This window comes from Alligator sinensis, unplaced genomic scaffold (assembly GCF_000455745.1).
Source record: "Alligator sinensis unplaced genomic scaffold, ASM45574v1 scaffold479_1, whole genome shotgun sequence".
Taxonomy (NCBI): Eukaryota; Metazoa; Chordata; order Crocodylia; family Alligatoridae; genus Alligator; species Alligator sinensis.
The window spans coordinates 1581712-1604048 of NW_005842324.1; the positions used below are offsets into that span (position 1 = coordinate 1581712).

The 22337-nt window shown below is 40.4% G+C and overlaps 1 protein-coding gene across 1 annotated transcript in view; it reads left to right on the plus strand.

The window, feature by feature from the left end:
- The window catches only part of LOC102372483 (A-kinase anchor protein 9), a 125361-nt gene extending 103869 nt beyond the window's left edge, over nucleotides 1-21492 (plus strand). The window contains exons 25-32 of the mRNA XM_025210002.1: nucleotides 2793-3005; nucleotides 4323-4361; nucleotides 5594-5826; nucleotides 9684-9803; nucleotides 18898-19074; nucleotides 19266-19370; nucleotides 20715-20867; nucleotides 21220-21492. Of these exons, the coding sequence (XP_025065787.1) occupies nucleotides 2793-3005; nucleotides 4323-4361; nucleotides 5594-5826; nucleotides 9684-9803; nucleotides 18898-19074; nucleotides 19266-19370; nucleotides 20715-20867; nucleotides 21220-21492 (1313 nt within the window). The remainder of the gene's footprint in view (nucleotides 1-2792; nucleotides 3006-4322; nucleotides 4362-5593; nucleotides 5827-9683; nucleotides 9804-18897; nucleotides 19075-19265; nucleotides 19371-20714; nucleotides 20868-21219) is intronic.
- Nucleotides 21493-22337: the final 845 nt, after the last annotated feature.

Genomic DNA, 22337 nt, shown 5'->3' on the forward strand with positions numbered 1-22337 from the left:
CGGAGTCCCCACTCACTGGCACTGACACTGGTGTCTGTGGGAGGCCATTCACTGCCATGGTACCCCCCCAGTCTCAGGAGGTGCCAGTTGTTCATGGTGAAATAGTACCATATTTGCATGCATGCCATATACCTTTTCCCCCAAAAGTTACCTTTACAAAATTGAGATGAATGTTATAAGCAGGGAAGCTAATTTCTGTGCCCGAATGGAAGCACAGACTTCAGAATGGCTGCTGGTGCTGTGCTCTTCCCCCAGCCATCATGCAGCAGAGGCAGTTCTTAATTGTCAGAGCTAGAATTTTAACTTTCTCAGTAGCTTTTGCCAATTTGGCAGCAGCTTTGAGGGAGTTAAAGCCCTAACTTTTGGCTGAGCAGTCAGGGAAGGATAGGTGACTCTGAAAAACAGGCTTTGGAAAAATCTTTTTTCTTTTCATTCTGCCTTCCCAAAACAAGATGAATCTTATTTGGGGGAATGTGTGATATACAGGAATATACAGCACACCTCTTGAGACATTGTTTAAACTCAATTGTTTCCTTTTGTGGCATATCATATTATTAAATAGATCTATTAAATAAATCATATTATTATTTGTTGTTGTAGCACCAAGAAGTTCTGGTCTTGTACTAAGACCTCAGTGCAATAGGTGCTTATGTTCCTTTCTTAAAGAGGTTGTTTTGTATATTCTACATGCCTTTGCACTACCTAGCGTTGTCAAGAGTTTATTCCTGACAGCCTAGAGGAGTCATTTATAACCAGCAATGATGAAACATTACACAACATTAATATATTTAATAGAACATTTAAGTGATGTATTAGCATTGAAATGTCAAATGAGCTTTAGCTAAAGCACCCCCACCTCCATCTTGTAGCGCGGGGATAATGAATGCATGAGACACGGAAGCTGCTGGAGCTTGCTAATTAGCACGCTCCAGCAGACAGAATTAATGGAGTCTGCCCTGATGCGCTGTAATTACAGTGCATTGGAGCACTGTCCCTGCACATCTACAGGCACTCCTTAAGTTTCCAGTTTTTATTGTTGCAAATTCTGGAAATGCTGTCGTTAAAATTGGATCTAGAAAAATAATTCTTAAGGTGCTTTTCACTTATAGTCTTACCTCAATCCTGGGTAAGCTTTTTGAGAGAATTATCCTGGCGCATGTCTATGAGGGGCCAGAAGGGGAGGTTATGCTTAGGGGCAACCAATATGGGTTCATTAGAGGCAGGTCCTGTCAGACCAACCTGGTGGCCTTCTGTGACCAGGTCACAAAATCCTCAGACGCAGGGGTAGCAGTGGATGTAGTCTTTCTGGACTTCAGGAAGGCCTTCGACACTGTCTCTCACCCCATTCTCATAAAAAAATTAGGGGACTGTGGCGTCAACACCTACACAGTCAAATGGGTCGCTAACTGGCTGGAGGGCCGCACCCAGAGAGTGGTGGTGGACGGGTCATTTTTGACCTGGAGGGATGTGGGCAGTGGGGTCCACCAGGGCTCGGTCCTCGGACCTGCGCTGTTCAACATCTTCATCAGTGACTTGGACAAAGGAGTAAAAAGCACCCTGTTCAAATTTGCTGATGACACTAAGATGTGGGGGGAAGTGGGCATGTGAGAAGGGAGGAATAGGCTGCAATTGGACCTGGGGAACTCCATTCTTGTCAGTTCAGAGGCAGAAAAGGATGTTGGAGTCATTATAGACTCCAAAATGAACATGGGATAACAGTGTGGAGATGCAGTCAGGAAGGCCAACCGCACCTTGTCATGCATCCACAGATGCACCTCGAGCAGGTCCAAGGAGGTGATCCTCCCCCTCTGTGCGGCACTGGTCAGGTCGCAGTTGGAGTACTCTTGGCTCATATTCAGTTTATTGTCCAGTGTAACCTCCATATCCCTTTCTGCAGAGCTGCTGCCCAGCCAGTCAGTCCCCAGTCAGTAGTAGGGACATATCCAGTGTGCCACCTTGGTTGATACACTGATTGGAAATTGGCCATAGTGAAATACACACATGGCAAGCCCTTGAAAAAAGGAAGAAAACTATCTTTTTCAGTAGCATGTGTGGTCCCCTTGTGTATTCCACCCTCTGGTCTCCATCCTTTGTACTTCAGATTCTTACATGTTCTGGAAGACATGTAGAGTAACACAGTAGAGAAGGAACTGGAGGGGTGGTTGGCCCTGCACTTTGTACTGTCAGTACAATGCAGAAGCAGAGCATATGCACAGATCACGTCATGGGTAACTGGTGCCATCTGACCGAGGGTGGGGTTCCCCCCGCAACCAATCTCGCTGACTGGGGGTGGGAGGCGCCCTGAAGTGCCAATGGCACTTGCTCCCAGAAGTGCCAGCAGCCCCCATTCCCCTGCCAGTGTTCACAGGGGAGGCACCGGCTCTGCCACCTGCCTCTACGCGTAAGCAGGGCGGCCTGTTGGGGGGTGCACACGTACCCCCTCTGTATTGCCACTGGATCACATGGACACCACACTGTACCTAGACTCCTGGCAACCCCAGGCAAACTTTTAGTATCAGGCCCCACTTCACCAGAGAGAATTACGATAATAAAAAATTATCATTTTGGGGCCTCTTTTCTGTCTGGGCCCTGGGCTGCCGCCTGGTTCACCCATGCCTGTGCCTGGCCCTGCATGGACACAACTAGCAAAATTAATCTGGTCTCTGGGCATAGAGCATGTGAATCCAGAGTAGAACATGCAGTGACATCACATGTGAAATAACTTGAGTAACTATGGGAGTAAGTAACTTTTCTTTGCTGTGCTAAATTCACTTAATGTTTCTGTTCCACAGGTCTTATTGATGGTTATGCAGACGAAAAAGCATTTCTGGAAAAACATATCCAGGAAAAAATAGATGTAATAGACCATCTTGAGCAAGAGCTGCTCTGTACAGGTAACAAATTGCAGGAACTAGAGGCTGAGCGACAGCAGATTCAGGAGGAAAAGGAGTTACTCTGCAGACAGAAGGATGCCATGAAAGCAGGTGCAAGATCTGCAGAACAGCGTACGTACTCATCAGAATCTTTCTGTGAGGTTCTCTCATATTTCGCTATTGAACTTCTAATACATCTGCAGAAGCCTTGGCTACCATGTTTCTTTTTTATATTCTTCATAGAAAAACACAACATGGCCAACATTTCATACTTGAGCAACTGTTGGTGCCAAACCCTGTATTTAGCCATCTAAACAAAACTAGTTAATATTCAGATTTCAGACCAATCACAGCCGCTAGTAAAGCCAGTAAATAGCTGTTGTTGCTTAGTAGCTTTGAAAAAGTGGTTACTTTCATTTACCTGCCCAAATTTAGCCTTAAGTGCTGACTCTAGAGAGATCCAAATATGGAAGTGATGGCCTATATATGCTCCTTCTAAGAACAGTTACAGAGATGTGCTACCATAGTTTCCTTAGGAAAACCTATTCAGGTACACTGGATTGCTATACATGCTCATTTAGGCATATGATAAGGCACTGAGGAAGGCTTCCTCACAGAATTCCTTTCAGGGACTCAGTGGTAGGGTAGAATGCAAAAAAGATTGCATGAAAAGAAAAAGGCATTATCTCAACATAACCAATATTACTCACTCAGCACTCCCAAAATAAATTATGTACTCTGGAGAAAAAATATCTTTCAACCTTGAAGAGAGACCTTCTATTGTTTATCACAAGGAAGGAACACTCCCCAGTAGTTTACTCAACAAATGTTTACTTTTATAGAAGTAAATCCTCCTTCAACAAAAAAACTAAATATCTTTGATTTAATATTTGTTAAGAGGGAAAAATTAGGGCAGTAATGTTTAAACAGTGCTGATCTCTTGGTAATTAGTGCTGGGAATGGAGTATCATATGCTAACATTTTTATTTTGTGACCAAGAGTTTATGATCATTGCAAATACTAAAGATCTTTAGAACATTTCTTGTGAACATGTATTCAAACTATGGTTCAGTTGTAAACTATACCATCCATGATCTGTTTGCAATCTCAACCTCCTATAGTTATGTAACAGATACTGTTAGTAGCAATCTGTTAATTCCTATACTGCAGCAAAGCAATCCCAGTTTACAATTTTGGTAGTTTTATATACCTTATAAAATGACTTGGAAATATAAAAATGTGTTTTATAATTATGGAGAAAAAGTACATATATATCATTCATACCAGAATAACACAACACATTCCTTGAGTTATCACTACAACTTTGTCATTAAATGCCACATCCTCTCTTTCAGCTTCATTTTCTTTTACATTATTGCACCATGATAAAACTGTAGCTGGCATGTGAATTACTTTGCTTCTCTCTCTTTTTTTTTTCTATTTTCCTAGGCCTAGTAGATGCTGCAGTCGATGCAGCTCCCCAAGCAGGTGTGTTTGTATATTGCATGGCCAATCTTTAATTGGGTGGCAGACTTGCATACTGACATTTATTAATCAAGGATTTGGGCTTTCAGCTTATTGACCTTAATTCTTACTGGCCTGCAGCTTTGATATTATATTTTACACTCACATTTTTCCTTTTTGATAATGTAATCTCTTATTATTTCTAAGCACAATATATTAATATAGATTTAATAAGCACATCCATTCATAACCATCATCTTATTCACCTTTGAATTGCAAGAGTTCAGGTGGTTTTGGAAGTTCTTAATAGCCTTTTGATCATTATTAACTTGTAAATATAATTAAAATAATCAGTTTTTTACTAAATATTGTTTTATATTGATATGTACTACTTACCTAAAGAGACAAAATTTGGTTAAATATGATGTAAGATGATGGTGTCCAAAGGATCTCTCTTGGGTAGCAAAAGAAATTGAACTTATGTGATGGCTTTCCTTTACTATATCCAGTATCAATAGTTTTTGAGAGATTTTTCCGAAATTAATTTCACTTCTTAGTCTTGGGTCTTACCTCAAGGGATGCAAAAGTTTGGTGACATGGCCCTTGAAGTATAAACCTTAAGAATCTTGTTAGAATGTATTTGAGCTGTATCATATGTGCTTCCCAACCCTCTATGAGGAGAAAAAAATCAAAACTGGGGATCTATAAAAACCACTGCTTTTTGAAAGCTCCAGTTACAGGTCAGTAATTTTCTTCTCTGTTTTGTAATCTGATTGAGTGACGCCTTTCAGTAATTCCCTTCAAAATATAGCATATACATTTAACATACATATAACAATTGGGAGTAGATTAATCTTTTAGTAAAGGGGATGAGAAGATGGTTGGGTTTTCCATACCTAGCTATAAAGCTTTGGACCCTCTTCAGTTCTTCCAGGAACCTATATATTTTCCTACATTGTACCAGTCAAACATATTTATATTAATATGAAACTTGGACAATAAAGTTATACAACTCTTCTCTAATAGCCTGGCAAAGAAAATAACAGTATTCTAGTAGTTTCTTTTTAGGATTTAATATGGCTTTGGGGGTATTGCGAGTATTTTTATGTGGAAAGTACTAGATTTAAAAAAAAATTGTAAAACCCAAGCCTATTCACATCCTTTATCTGGGTACAGCATGGGGACAGAACCCGAGATCTGGATTTGCTGTGATAACATGCAAATCTAAAAGCTATGTTTGGTGCCTTTATAACCAGAATTACTGGAGGAGACAGAAAAACTAATGAAGGAAAAAATAGAAGTACAGCGTCAAGCTGAAAAAGAATATGGTGACCTTCAGAAGCAAGTTAAGGCTTTGGAAACAGACTTGGAGGAACAAGTCAACCGTTTTATAGAGCTGGAACAAGAAAAAAATGCAGAATTGATGGATCTAAGACAACAAAACCAGGCTTTGGAGAAGCAGCTTGAGAAAACAAGAAAATTTCTAGATGTAAGTACAATGAAAGAAAAAAAATATTTCATGTAGCAGGATGGTAACCTGTTCTGCATTTTTTTGCAACAGCAAGAAATTCTGTCTCTAAGGCTTTCAACAAAAAGTGGGGTGGGGAGTCTATTATTGGCTTTGTAACATGGTGTCAAGTCAGTGGATCCACATGGTGTGCTGTGTTTTAAAAGCAATTTAAAAGCAATCTCAATGCAATTTAATACGTTGGCTGGGAAACTTATTTTTTTAATTATTGATAGTTTAAAAATTTTCTCAATTAAAAAAAAGATCTAGAAATTTCTAAAATTAACCAGGAAAGTCAGTATTTCGAGTTCCCGCTAACTTTCTGGCAAGCTGTGTTGTGTTCTCCAGTGTATAGCAGGTTAAGTTGAGATTTTCAAAGTAGGCAAATAAGGTTCCCAACTCCCATTGAACTTCAGTAGAAGTTGAACATCTATCTCTATTAGACTGCTTTGAAAATTCCAACTATGAGCCTTTCGTTGGTTTGGGTACACGGAAATTTCCCTGGCAGCCTTTCCAAAGTTGCTTGCTTTATTCCTTTTCCATCTGCTTCGCATGCATCTGAAATCATTCCATCTTCTAAGTTTCACTTGCTGCATACTCCGAGTAGCAGCCGCAGCTATATTTCCTTCCATTCATCATACCTTCCTTTGCCCTGCCACCAAGTTGTCACTGCAGCGTTCTGAGCAGGCTTATGTTCAAACTATATTCCAGCTCACATTTCATCCATTTTCAACTTTTTTTGTTGCAATAATTCATGCAGTTTTTGCACTGTCAGGTAGGTATGATAGCAGGCTGCAGACATCTGACCTTCAAAGATAGTTTGAAGACTGAAGCTTATTCAAATGAGGGAAATTGACTGGGATGTATTGGACTGATATAATACTCTACCACTTCAGTTCTGTGATGGGGGTCATATCCAGATTTTTAGTTTCTATAGACACAATTGCATTCTCCCAGTAGAAAAAAAGTGTACAGATTAGCAGCAGGTCTTCTTGAGTTTTCTGAGTTCTCTAACTTTCCACCCAATCTATACCCTATATTTATAGATGGCTTATTCTGATATTCTAGTAAATATTCTCTGATTTATTTAAATTTGTTTCACTGAAACTTTTGGAGCTGGACTCAACCAGTTTTCTTGTGAATGTGAAAGGTATCAGTTAGTTAGGACTTATGGTTCTGTGAAAGTTACACTTCTGGAAGGAAGGATTTCTTATCTTCCTTTATCATTACGGAATATTGCTTGCCACAACCCTGTTTTTCTCTTCCCCAAAATTTATGGTCTTCCCTAAAGAAGGCTGCTTTTTATCTTATCTTTTAACTTATCTAGATACATAAAAAGATATCTATTACAGCAAAAGAGCATCTAATACATTTGGTTACATCCATTACTATAAGTTAAAGCCATGACACAGTAGATTTGGAATATTTAACATATGGCCTTACCTTATAATGTCTCTTTTTGGGCCTTGTGGTCTTTTTAATTGGATCTCATTACTGGTTTAGCTGAGCATGTTGATGGCTTCTTTCATTTGCTGAAAAAGCTGGTTGTCATGTCTGTACAGGTGCATTTTATAGCCACTCAGAAATGGGGTTTTGGGCCTTCTGTTTAGCCATACCTCTGCAGTTTGACTTAATCCCTTTGAAAATGGCCAAGGAATTGGGAGCCTTGATGCAGCAGCTAAGTGCTCCACCCCTCTCCATGCACTCCTTCAGGTCAGCTCTCAGGAGTGCAAGGACTGGAGCTATTGTCTTGTAGGTAAGAAATGGGAAGGTTCCCACCATGGAAGAATGTCCTCCTCCTGCCAATCAGCTCATCGGCAGAATGGTGAGGGAGGGACATTCTCCCAGGGCTGGAACCTCCCTGGGGCTGTCTGTGTTACCTGCTGCTTTTCAGCAGCTGTCAATTGCCACTTGACAGCCTGCCCCCATCCAAAGCAGGAGAGGGCTGGCTGTCAGTTAATGGACTTCCCTAAAGATGGTTATGGCCCAGGGAGCAGCCCTGTAGTGCCCTCTGGCTGGAAAGCTTGCCTATGTAGCTCTCCAGCCATGGGGCTAGAGAAAAATCTGTACAATCCAGCTCCCGGGGTATTTTTCAATCAGAAGAAATCTTCTGGTAAAAATGAATGTCTGTATGCAGCCAAAGTCTATGTGCCACTGGATCCACAACTGTACAGATCTAGATGCCAGAATCACTGCAGAGAAAGAGACAGAGTACCAGTGTTTCTATGCTAACCCACAGACTGGATAAAGCAGCACAGAAGATTTGCATAGAAGCTTTCCATCCTGCCTGGAAGTTCGAGACAGGTGGGTTTTATGCCATTAGTTAGACCTTCACAACAACGAGTTACTGCTGCCATGTGTAGGGATGAGTGAAATTTATATTGGATGGATTATGTTATCCAATTATATTGAGCATTTTGTGATGCTTCTTCAGCATAATTTATTAAGCAGTGTTAACTAAAGGACCTCTTCAGTCTCTTTTTATCACTTACTTGTACTTGGCTTTGTCATATAATTTTGTATACTTCCGAAATTGTTGTTCTACTAAAAATATATATAAGTTTCCCTCACTTTTTGCTGTACATGCACTCCTGGAAAAGGGCACATAACTTGAATTCACATAAAGGGAATCCACTTTACAATGTAACAAATAGGGATACATTCCAGGACCTTGACTGTACCCCAGACCCATTTCTACCATTTTTACAAGGCAATTTTGGTACTTACCAACAGCAAACAGTACACACAAGCACAGGGCACTATCATAATGGGGATGGCAACTACAGAAACACATCGCAGACAGCAAGCAAGGAGCACAGACCTACATAACAGACTATATGTTAGTTTGCGTCACTCCCACAATATACCACACAAAGCAGCTGACTGTGGGCTTCCACCTCACCAATCACGCAAGACTGAATTTACCTCACATATACTGAATTTTTGGTATTAAAAGGGTCATTGAATAAGAGCGGATTCGCACATATAGAGCCTGCATAAAGTGAGGGAAAACTGTTTGTTCTTTTTCTTTTCCAGGGCTTGGAATTAGCAGCTCATGTAAAACTCATCTCCATAACTTAATTACAATTTGGTTACCCTCAAATTGCAGCTGTTGATATTGCTTGATCAGAATGCAGATATGCAGATAAAGCCTATAACAGCATTACATTTTCTGGTGGTACTTCACTAGTAGGCTAGAAGTGAGTACTTTATATCAACAGTTAGTGGAGGTTGATGCTGTATCTCAGTTCATTTGACTTCTCTAAAATACTTTGTTTTTGTGCTAATCTGGCATGAAAAATAGGAAAAAAAATAAATACTCTGCTGCAGTGCATTAAAAATTTTACAAATGTCAGGTAGTGTGTCTTGAACAAGTTGAATTAATCAGTGTGAAAGGTGAATGAAAATTTGAGCTAATTTAGTGCTTTTAATCTGGCATTTGGAGTTGGTCCCGGGTTAATATTAGTTATGGTTATGGGCATATTCAGGGTTTAACTTCTACAGGCAAGTTTACATTAGTAAATACATTAAAAAGTAAAGTTTAGTCCTCTTGTTGGCTCAGTAGAGCAGTGTAAATAAAACAAAAGAAATAACTCTGATGTCAGTATCACAAAATAGTATTGGATCTACTTGTTTCTTTCTGATATTTCAAAAAGTAGCATCAAGTAAAGTGGGCTCCCAAAAGTGGAAAGATTCAAAATAGAAAATGGGACCATCTCGCCTAAAATCCACTGATATAATTAAGACAATAACATTTACCCAAAATAAGATGGCATATGTGTGATTTTGAATTTTGTAAAAACTTCTGTCTAAGTAACATTATTACAACTAAATTTCAGGAGCAGGCAATTGATAGAGAACATGAGAGAGATGTGTTCCAACAAGAGATAGAGAAACTGGAGCAACAGCTTAAGATTCCACAAAGATTTCAGCCTATCAGTGAGCATCAAACCAGAGAGGTAAGATTTTGAAGTATAATGCCCTTTCTGGATGTATATAACAAAATCAAATGACTGGGGGCACTGTAAAAAGAAAAAAATTCAAATTATTTCATAATAAAGAGAATCAGCCTCTTTTGCAAAGCAAGAAGGTAAATCTATAGATGAAGAATAAATGGGTTTTTGTTTTGGGAGGGGTTTTCTTTGTTTGTTTTTTGGGGGTGGGGTTTGAAACTAGAATCATACAGAGCATAGCTACTTTGGTGTAGTAGGTTTATTTGGAAAACTAAGGTAAATGAAAAATTTTGGAAAATATTGGTGCATGTCATCATTGTATCTAGTTAACCAGTATTTGTCTACATCATTATTTGGCCTAAGAATTGAAGCAGAGATGCATTGACATGTTTTTAACAGAAATTTCTGGTGCTCTTGTATTTTGCATGGGTCTAAGATGTTGTGGGTAGAATTTTAGGGCATTGAACTTATTATTTCAAATTATTTCCACCCATTTGCTGAGCCTGTCAAGGTCAGCCTGGATCGCCCCCCTGTCTTCAAGTGTGGATGCTTTGCTGAACAATATGGGTCCAAGGACAGAGCCTTGGGGGACCCCACTGGTCACAGGGCACCATGACGATTGACTTCCATCAATTGCCACCCTCTGGGTCCGACAACGGAGCCAATTCCCCAGCCAGTGGATCGTGGTGGACCCAAGGCCACAATTGGCCAGTTTCGCCAAGAGGTGATCATGGGATACCAGATCAAAGGCTTTTTTTGAAGTCAAGCTATATGACATCAATCTCTTCTCCCTTGCCCAGGTGATAGGCCACCTGGTCGTAGAAAGAAATGAGATTGGTCAAGCAAGACCTACCCGCAACAAACCCATGCTGGCTATCCCTCAGGATGTTGTTGTCAGCCAGTCCATTAAGGATGGCCTCTTTAATAAACTTTTCTAAGACCTTCCCCAGGATAGAAGTCAGGTTGGTGGGCCTATAGTTTGCCAGATCCACTGTCCTCCCCTTCTTGAAGATAGGCACCACATTGGCCTTCTTCCAGTCTTCGGGCACTACACCAGAGCGCCAGGAGTTCTCAAAGATCTGTGCCAGAGGGTGGGCTGTGATGCTCACCAGCTCCTTGAGGGCCAGCTGACTTGAAGTTATCCAGCCTCTCAAGGTGTTCCTTCACGAGGTCAGCATTGATGGAGAGCAGGGGTTCTCCCTCACCCGGACCTCCCTGTCCCGTAGTGGGCATGGGCGTCCCATGGGACTGATAAAAGACCGACAAAGTACCCATTTAATAGGTTGGCTTTTTCCTGGGCGTCAGTAGTCAGTTGTCCCATCTGGTTTAGCAGGGGTCCAATGTTGCCCTTGCTTTTCCTCCGGCTCCCCACATATCTGAAAAAGGACTTTTTATTGTCCTTGATACTCGGAGCTAGTTGGAGTTCAGTTGCAGCCTTGGCTTTCCTGGTTTGCTCCCTGCAGGACTGGACCAGTGCAGAATATTCCTCCTTGGAGGTGAATTCCATCCTCCATCATTTGTAGGCCTTTCTTTTTAGCCTCAGGAGGTCTGCTAGATCCCTGGAGAGCCAGTGGGGCTGCTGTGCCCTTGTGCTGCCTTTCCTCCGAGATGGAATAGAATTAGCTTGTGCACTGAGGATCACTCCCTTGAGGAGCAACCACTCTTCCTGAACTCCCCTCCCGCTGGAGTTGTGGTCCCTTCGGGACTTGCTCACAAGCCTCCTAGGCTTGTCAAAGTCGGCTTTCCTGAAGTCAAGGACTTCAGTGTTGCTGACTGACTTGCCAGCTTTACGGCAGATGGTGAAGGTGATCAGCTCGTGGTCACTGTCACCCAGCTGCCAACTATTGGCAGAGTTGACCTTAAAAGAAAAAAGCAAAACGGGTATATGGTTACATTAGAAAATATTTGCATCTTATGGTTGGTCTAGTGACACTGCAGGCAATTACAATTTTTTATTTTAGTGTGGGGGGGATGGGGAGAGTTGGTATTTACTATTCAGTGAGTGCTTCTGCACATTCATTAATGCACTTTGGGTAATGCACATTAAATCTAGTACCTCTAGGGACCTATACATGAGCACTGAGGCTGCCCCGACACTGTGGAATTCCTGTGCTTTGTAGCAGATTCGATTAACTGAATCTGCTGAAGCGTGGTGGTTACTGCACTCCAGCAGCCTCCTGCACCATGTGTATCAACGTCTGCACTTAAAAATGGTGGCGGGGGTGCTTGAACTAAAGCTAGTCAAAAGAGCTTTAGTTCAAGTGCCTCTGCCGCTATTTTCAAGTGTGGGGACACTGATACAGGAGACGCAATGGTACTTTAATTAGAGCAGCTGTCAGAGCCGCTTTAGTTGAAGCGCTGCCCCCCACCCCCAGAGCATGTGTAAAAGTGCTTTCCATTGTGAGGTACTAGAAAAATGCACTTTAGCCTATTTTAATGCACATTAGCTAAAGAGCATGGGTTTTTTGTGATGCTTTAGTACACTTTAAAATAAGCTAATGCACATTACAGCGAATGTTGTAAATGCACCCAATGTGATAAATATTTTTTGTTCCAATTATTTTTCTAACTTAATGTAAATATTTCTGGTTTTGACTGTTCCAAAACTAGCACACTAAGTAGCTTGGCAAAATAATTCAAGATATTTTTCTTAAATACTAATAATATTTTATAGATTTTAGTAATTGTATAAAATCTGATGAGGGAGATTCAATAATTAGGAAGAAATAAACAATATAAGATGCAGCTTTTCAAGATACTTGTTTACAAAGTGCTGATTAATCCTTTAGGAGGAATTTTTTAACATAAGATATATTTAGTAAAAGACAAGTTAAATCTATGTCTTTGGTGTTCTGTAGGCTTCTGTTCTTCCCTCTCTTTTTTTTTTTTGCAATATATTAATAGATTAAGTATTTGTGATTGGATACTTGTAATCACGTAAAACAAGTTTGTTTTGTAACTTTATAGTTAAGGCTTGTATAGGTCCCCAAAGTTTGTGTTAATATCTTCTACTTTGAACTCCTGCTTAATTTTACCAGTATACATGGTGATTATCACTCATCAGTTAAAGGCCCAGTTGTTCTTTTATACATTACTATAGGTTCTAAGAATTCTGGTGAGATCCTTTCTCAATATTTGTATAATGATTTATTGCAAGAGGACTGCTGCAATGAATTGTTCGATAATTGGTGCTACTGAATAAAAAGCAAGAAATTCTGTATGTATCTATGCATAATCTGAGACATTACAACATTTAATTGGTACCAAGAATGTTAATTACGTTCTAAGAAGGTACTGGTACAAGCAGTTACAGGATTGCAAGTAAGAAATAGTGCTAGTGGTAGCACTAGTACAAAACGTAAGATTTATTTGATGCATAGAAGTAATCAAGCATTTGTGTTCACTCATAAGCTTTGAAAAGCATAGATTGCATATAAAGAACTTTTAAGCAGAAATTTCTCTTAAACTTTACAGAACTTGTCACTGAACATGATGACAGACGGGTAGCATTTGCTTTTGCAAGTTGCATGTGCCATAAAGTTCTGGGATGTGACTGCCATCAATATGGATAAATGAATAAATCTTTATCCATCGAACAGGCAAGGACACGGGGAAGCCAATCCAGAGGCAGGAGTGTTGTATCCATTTTCTAGTTTTCCTGCAGTACAGGTGGTCTTTTCAAGCTGACATTATAAAATTGGATAAAAATAGGAACTTCTACTATGATATTCTGGGTGGGTGACAGTGGTACTGCTACAGTATAAAAATGGTTGGCAGAATGCAGGGTAGACATGCGTCTTATAGATTAAATGAATCTTAGATGCATGAGCTTTCATGAGCAAGCATTCGCTTCATCAAAGGTTTTGAAAGGACATGCAGAGAACAAACTATCACACAGAGAGAGTGATTCGAATACAAATGACAAGAAAAGGAGGGAGGTGGGGAATTGCGGGAGGGGAACAATTCTGAGAGACAGAGTAATAAACCCAAAGGGACATGAGGGTCAAAAAGGCTAATCCAGGGAATGAGATAAGAATCTGTAGTCCCTGTTTTTACTTAACACAATCCAGTCTCTGGATGATTTCTTTTTCCTCAGTTTTGTCTTCAAGTCAGCTTTCAAGTTCTGTTGTTTAAGAATGAGGTCAGTAATGGAGTGCCTGGGAAGGTTGAAGTGTTCCACCACAGGGTTTGTTGTGTTTCTTGATGTGATGTCGATTCGGTGTTCCCTCGTTCTTTTGTGTAAGGATTGCCCCATTTGGCCAGTATAAACAGCAGAGGGCACTGTAACCAGGTGATGGGATGATGTTAGCAGAGGAGCAGGTGAATGAACTTGGGATGTTATAAGCCGTGTTATTTGGTGCATTCATGATGTGGTCTTTGAGGGGCACAGCTTATACCTAGGTCTGTTGCAAGGCCTGGTAGCCTTTTGCTAGAGACACTGAGGTTGGGGGAAAATCTGTAAGCCAGGGCAAGTTTGTTCTCCATTGCTGCCTTGTAATGGTGGTCATATTAAAGGAGGGATTGGAGGTCATTAATAATGGCTGCTTTTGCAGACATGAAGAACAAACAGTGCTTTACTTTCAACTCGGCATGCCCCCGTGCCGAGCACAGAACATGCCCAGAAGAGGCATCATGTTAGTTTGACCCAGCTCCAACATCTGTATAGATCAGGCGATTTCACCAGGGCTTTTTTGGCACTCTTATCTAATAGCTAGAGATCTCTGGAATTTGCTCCAGAAGTGTGCAACTCAGCCAATTCTTTAATCTTGGAGTTTCCCCTGTGTATCCCCCGCCTCATTGCTGATTGGTGGAGGATCCCTGCTTTCCACACCTGATGGCCAAAGGGCAAAAATTGTGGCATAGTTAAAACTATGGTTTTAAACATGATTGGCAAAGGGGCCCCAAATTACCAGGTGCAGGCAGCAAGTGTTGGGGCCCCTCTGCCAATCAGTGGCGGGGAGGGACGCGGGGGGGAAATTCCAAGATTAAAGAAGCTGCCGTGTCATGCATTTCCAGTGCAAAGTCCAGGGATCCTTACTAATAGCTGATTGAATCAGCTTTAGATAAAAGCACCAAAAAGCTCCACCGAGGTACCCAATCTATACAGATGCTTGTGAGCTGGGTCAAACTAACATGCTTCCTCTTCCAATAAAGCACTGTTTTTGATTTGTTGGGTCTTTTGCACTGCCAGTGGCCAGTGTGTCCCACAATGTTTAAGTTGGGGACTGTAGGTGACTACCAGAGGGATTCTGTTGGCCTTATCTTGGGGTTGGTATTATAGCAGGTTGGACTTGGATCTGAGTCTGATTTGAGTGGCTATGGTTTTGGTATTGTAGGTGTAGGGGAATCCCTGCTCTAGATACTTAATAGGGGTGTGCAAAGCGGGCCCTATTTGATATGGATTTGGCCCAAATCAGGGACAGTGATTCGATTCATTGATTTGGATCAGTGCCCCTGATTCAATTCAGCCAAATCCAAATCTGAAGATTTAAATGTTTTTCTCTACATACCTGAGGTACTAGCATGGTTTATAAACGCTGCGATGCTGGGGTGCATGGAGCACGTCCCACAGGAGTGCAGAGGGGCCCTACATATGCTTGGCAACAAACCTGGAAGTAGACTGGAAGTACTTCCGATCCACTTCTGGGTCTGCCAGGAGCGCACAGGGGCGGGGGGCCCTGCACACCCCTAGCTCAGCAGTCGGCCACAGGAGGACCCCGGGTGCCCTCCCCGGCTCCCATGCTTCTGTGAGATGTTCCACGTGCCCCAGCATCGCAGCATTCATGAGCTGCCTGCCACCTAGAGGTATGTAGAAAAAACATTTAAAGCCGTGTCTATGTACGAATCGCTGAATCTTTCCAAATCTGTCCAAATCGATTCAGAGGGTTCCAATTCAATTCAAAGAGATTAAAGGGTCTCCTGATTCAATTCAGCCACTGAATCAGGCTGAATCTCTGCCAAATCGAATTGGGGACTGAAGCTTTGCACAGCCCTAATAATTAAGGTGTGCATCCTGGTTGGTGGAATCAGAGCACATACAGTTGTAATGTAGAGTTTGGCTGTAAACAGTAAGTCTGGTGGTGTGCTTAGGGCAAAAGCTAGTGGTATGGTTTGTTCAGTGAACTGAGTGGTGGTAATTGGAGCTGTAGTAATTAGGGCTGTGTGTAGCTTCAGGTGCTGATTTGATTTGGAGGAGATTCAGCCCAATTCGGTGACTGAATCTCTGAATCCAAATCGAATCGGGACCAATTACAAAAGGTCTGAATTGATTCAGAGTTCTCCAAATCGATTCAGAAAAGATTCAGAGAGCTTTGTTGATTCAGGCAGTCCCTGCCTGCTACAGTAGGGAGCTGGACCCAGACTCCGAGCTGGTAAGTACGGGGTGGGGGAGGGGAGGCTGGAGTAGGAGGGGGGACCTTGGGGGGACCCCTGCCAGGCCCCAGCCCCCCTGAGTGCCCTTGCATGGCAGTCCCACCTGGCCCCAGCTCTTGGCCCATTAAAAAAAAAAAGCCCCCACTCACCAGGTGCTGCTGAGCATGGGGGCAATCCCCCGCCTGCCTAACAGGGACTCCCCCCCCCCGAAGTGCCAGGAGCTGGAGCAGGCGAGATGGCCATTGCTGGGGCTGGGAGAGTGGGGGAGGGGGAGGGGGCCTTTGTGATTCAGAGATCTGGCTGATTCAGCAACAGCCAAATCTCCGAATCAGATTTGGCCGAATTGAATCGCTGTCTCCCAAATCAGCCGAATCCAAAGTGAATGCTACCTGCTTTGCACAGGCCGAGTAGTAATCTGTAACTTAATGGAAAAATTCAGAAGCAGGCAGCTAGCAGTCATATTTCTAGTTTGCTGGTGGAAAAAAAATGCTCCTTTTAAAAATATTATGTAGTAGAACCTGGATATTTTGCATTGCGGGGGCTTGCAACCCATTTAATTTACAGCAGATTACTGAATTCAAGAGGAGGCAAGCAACTGACTTAAGTAAAAACTACAGCAAAAGATTCAGCTTCTCCACTCAGCTGAAGCACCAGAGTAGTCCCACACAGATGACTGGAAAACCGCATCCTTTGAAATAAGTTTCAGCAAAAGCAGTCTCACCTAACATTGCTGTGGTTCTGTATATCCTGACAAGTACACAAATCCTCATCTTTGCAGGGAGCTAAGGAATCTGGGTTTTACTGTAATACACCCATGGATCTATCACAATATGTAGCTGGAAAAGATGCTGGAGTTGAGATAAAAATTAAGGCAATCAACAAAAAAAAAAGTCCCAAGATGTAGGCACTTTTAATCAGAAGAGTGTCTTATATGATTTTTAAAAGCTGTAGTTAGAAGTACAAATCATTTGTGTCCACTGGAAATTGTAATGGGAAACTTTTTGGTAATGTTACAAGTAAGAAGAATAGAGCTGTCTGTGTTGTAAATGAGCTTAAAATAAAGAAATGTCCCAGTGTTGTTAAAAGTAGTGGTTGTGAAGAAATCACTGAAAGAAAGCATGCATTCATAAAAAAACAAAAAAAAACATTCAATAGATAATGGGACCCCAAGCCACAGAGACTAACAGAATGATTGTTATGACAGAATCAAAGACCAAATAATCTTATATACTACTATCTAAACATATCATAGAGCATAGAAAAGTAGAGCTGGAAGAGACCTCAGAAGGTCATCTAATCCATCCCCCTGCTTAAGGCAAGATCATCTCTGACTAAATCATCCCAGCTAAATAACATCATGTTTTGGGGTTAAAAATTCTGTCAGTGAATGTGACAGACTAAGATCTAATAAGATAAAAGTTCTTTTATAATGAAATTGAATCAGTAAGCTTGATTCTTCTATTTTATTGCATAGAAAATGTGATAATTTTTTGTAAAAAAGAGGCTTATTCTGCTCTTGTTATAACTGAGATACTGCATTATACTAATCAGTTTGTGAAACATTGTTCTGCTGTCCATGACTGCCTTTTATATTATTAACTTTTATCTTTTTCTGTCATTCTGTTGTTTCTACAAGAATGGAATATTTAAAATACTCTCCTATATTCACTTCTCTTTTCCCTTTATCTGTTCCCCCTGGGATGTCCAACTGGTGGCCTCTGATTTTAACAGATGAGATCTAGTTCTGCAGTTCTCTCAACTGTGGTCTATTATCCCTCTATTTCCTATTTTTCAAATTGTTTTAACACTAACTCTAAACTACCCCATAACTTCCTCTGCTAAATACTGAAAAGTAAATGTTGAATTTATCTGTCCCATGTCTCTTACTATTACACTCTGTTTAACTTTGTGCTCAGTTATCCTGATCATGTTATCCTTACATCTCCTTTATCTCACAAATCTCATCTCTCAAAGGTTATGAGAACTGGGCCTAGATCATTCCTGATGAAAGCTTCACTTGTCTTATTTCCTTCCCATCTTGACTACTGTTCTTGAGCCTAAATGTCTGAAATTAAGGAGATTACGAAAACTTTGCTATCTTCAGCTCTTAAAAACCTAGGCAAGGAGGTTTTATATCTGTATAACTTGAATGTAAAAGTAGTAAAGTTACACACATAAGCTGGTATGTTTTTAAAGTATGGAAATGCATGGTTGCATTTACCCAGACAACTTTACCTCAGCATCATAGCAACACCCACATCTCATCTTTTATTTTTGCCAACTATATTTGGTTCCAGGATTCTTGCCATATGTACTTTCTTAGAGCTGAAAGCATACCAGAGCTGTAGGTATTCAACTTGTTCCCCAAGATTGAGATACCTCTTCCTTGGATGTTGTAATGATGCCTCCCACTGTTGGGCTATATAGAACATCAAGCTATCATGCCATCATGTCTTTAACTGACTAAGAAGTCTGAGACTCTTCCAAAGGACAGGTAAGTTTTAGGGTTTAGCAGATTGGACTGCACAGGACACAATTCATCAGTAACTTTATATTTATTGGATATGGAGTTACAGGACTTTAATCCTGTGTTCTTTTTCATCAAGGAGATGAAGATTTATAAACAGAAGGAATATTTTCCCCATCAAACATCTATGTTGTTTAGTAATGCTAAAAACCCATTCCAGTATGATACAGTACATTCACCTTACTTCCGTATTATCTCCAGGTTGAACAGTTAACAAACCATCTAAAAGAAAAGACAGACAAATGTAGTGAACTTTTACTCTCTAAGGAGCAACTTCAGAGAGATATACAAGAACGGAATGAAGAAATTGAGAAACTTGAATGCAGAATAAGAGAACTGGAACAAGCTTTAATTATCAGTGCAGACAAACTGCAAAAGGTATTTTTTTTTGTAAAAATGCCTTATTTCTTTTTCTATTTCATTTATCTAAGAACAAGGTAATGTTTGTTCAATTTGTAATAAATAAAAAAAGACAAAGTAGCTAATAGTATATTATATGATATCTAGTAAAAGGTATTGCATCTACCCAAAGAACCTTGCCTAGGTAATAGTATAATGCTTATTTAAAGGTTGAGGAAAGGAAGCAGTTTGGAGCTGCCAAAGTAAAAGGAGAATTGCCCCTTGAAGTACAGTTGCAGGCTGAACAAGAAGCTGTTGACAGAAAGGAAAAAGAGGTATGCTTGCTTTTTGCTTTAAGTTATTATCAGTGATTTTTCTTCTGAGGCCAGCTCAATGAAGTCATCTCCTATAAGCTGAGCAGGTACAAGCATATACACTTGTGAAGAGAATGCTAAGTCCCTGACTCACATTACAATTATTGTGCAATTAACTAGTTAACTGCACAATAAATTTAGACATGCTACACATGCAAAGTAACTATTGCACAATAAGAGTGGCCAAGCAGTCAAAAAAACAGCCAGCCAGGCATAAAGATGTTACTTGAAAAATGTAGAATATCTTTGTAGCTGGTTTCTTTCAAGCTTTAATGTGAACATGTGGCGTGTCACTACACAGAGTGATAGTGTTCAGCCAAGTCTTCCAGCATCTGAGGGTGCTGAACTGCTCGCTCACAATTGCTCGCATGCTCTTGCTCTTCCACCCCCCTCCCCCTGCCCTTCCTGCAAGAGATGTCTCTGATTCCTGGTGAACTTGGCTGCCTCAGGTACCTCAGCAGGAGATCTTATGACTCATGTCCCCACCTCCCTTTTTCCGACCAGTGTTCAAAGCTGCTCCTTTAAGGAGTCCTTAGCATCTCTTTCCTGAGAGAAGCAAATTGTTCATTGACACTCAAGGCAACATGCTTTACTTGCATACAATAGTAATCCATGAGAAGGAGAGGGAATTGGTTTGGAAAGCTGCTGGTGGGGACAAGATGGGGAGAGAGAGAAAGCACAAACACATAAGCACCTTGTAAGATATTTTGGAATAATTCGAGCCCCTTTTCTCCCTTCTCTCCATCTCTTCACCCCCTTCCTGTACTAGGTCTCCCCTGTTCTGTACTAGGGCTAAGGGAGCAGCTCCTTCATCCAGAGAGAGCTCAGAACTCACTTCTCATTAACAGCATGTTAGCTGCTCATTAGCATGTTGAATGGGGGGAAAAAAAACTTCCTTGGATTTAAGTATATGTGGTTATTTTATGGTAAGCAGAATGGATTTAGGGAAGTCCTAAAAAGAAGAATGAGTGAATATTGTCCACAGTCTGATGCCTAAAATCCTCTTTTGTTTATTAAAAAAAAGAAAAAAGGGAGAATCAAATAGTATTTCAATGGAGATTATAGAAGTATTCATCCTGAATAGAAGAATATTGGGCCATAGCCTCATAACACTGATATTGAAGTCAGTAGAGTTACTTTAGATTTATGTGAAGTAAATGGAATTTGAATTCATCTTATCTAGTCTAACAGGGATACAGTCAGATGAGGTAGGTGTAACAATGCATGGAGCTCTATAAAATGTGGCCCTCATTACTTTTGCTTATGATCATTTCAATTTTTGCTTCATTTACTTTGGATATATAGATCACAAACCTTGAAGAACAATTGGAGCAGTTTCGAGAGGAATTAGAAAACAAAAATGAAGAAGTTCAGCAGTTGCACATGCAATTAGAAATCCAGAGAAAGGAATCCACTACACGGCTGCAAGAACTTGAGCAAGAGAATAAATTATTTAAGGTAATTATCAAGGTAATGGAAGGAGATTTCACAAGATAGGAGAAGATGGAAGGTTGTAGTTAAGGCAGTTATAGGCCCTTGAGGCTTGTGAAAGAGCGAGAATTATCAAGCAAGTCTATCATTTCATACCCATTCACCCTCAGTGAATTCTCCTGTAAAACCGAGATCCAAAACTTAATGTCTCAAGTGTTTTTTCCAATCAACTTACAAAATATTAAAATTTTCATATAGCCATTCTTTATTTTGCGTAATCTTTATTTTTCAACTCCTAGAATTTAAATAATCAATTAATTGGATATTCTGGAAAAGATGCATAAATTATACCACATCTATGCTTTGACTTTTTTGGTAGGATGAAATGGAAAGATTGGGACTAGCTATCCAGAAATCTGAAAATACATCCATTAAAGATCATCATCTAGGTGCTGGGAAACTTGTTCAATTTGTGCAGGAAAAGGAGCAGAAAATAGATCATCTTAATGAACACATTTCAGAACTACAAGAACAACTTGAAAACACAACAGATAACAAAGTACAGTCTTTGGAAATCTTTTGCAGTGTTAGTTTGTTTCTAGCTGTTACAGAAAAGCAATCTGATGAAGGCATTCATAGATATCTTGTATAAAATTGGGAGTGTTCCACTCAAAACAGTGCTCAGAACAGCTGTTTAAATACCGTATTTCTCTCTCTAAATACTGTTTAACTCCTGATCCTCCAGATGCCTGTTAGTGTTTATCAGGATGTGGGCACCTGAGTTGTATCTGTGTGTTAATTAAATTCATTTTTCTATTATGAGCAATGAAATATAATGAAAGATGTACACTAGGTTGACTTCTGGTGCCACCTGCTGGATAAAATCAATCATCAGAGTTCACTCTTTTAAAACTGTTGAAGCTGTGAACTGAGGAAATGTAAATACATCCTTGTCGGTCACTAAAGCCCACCCTCTCCAATTACAATTTAACTTATGCTGGATGTACAAGCATTGCAAGCAAGAAACTTGAAGCAATATATTAAAAATAGAAGATGGATTCGCTCACTTTCCAATATTTACATGCCTTACTAGTTACAGCTTTGAGCTGTTTCCTAAATTTTTATTTTCCTGTACAGTAGATAGTGATGCAAATTCTCCTTTGGCTTTGTGTCCAATTTACACTAGACACTAGGTGAGGAGAGAAGTTCTCAGATGTCACGTAGAAAGCAAATTGAATAATTTATTGTGGTGACATTTTACCTCATGTTTTAATAGTTGTAAACATTTATTTTTGCATAAAATTTAATGATTATTTTTATCTACAAAGACAAATGTCCTACCAAGAAGCCCATCAGTTAAGTGCTGACAAGCAGCGATGCCTAGGGCTGTGTGAACTTCCGTTGACTTCCATTTCAACGTTTTGATGGAACAGTGTTTTGTTTTGAGTTTGGTTTAGTTTCAAAAGCACTGTTCCGTTTCATTTTGTCAAAACTGTT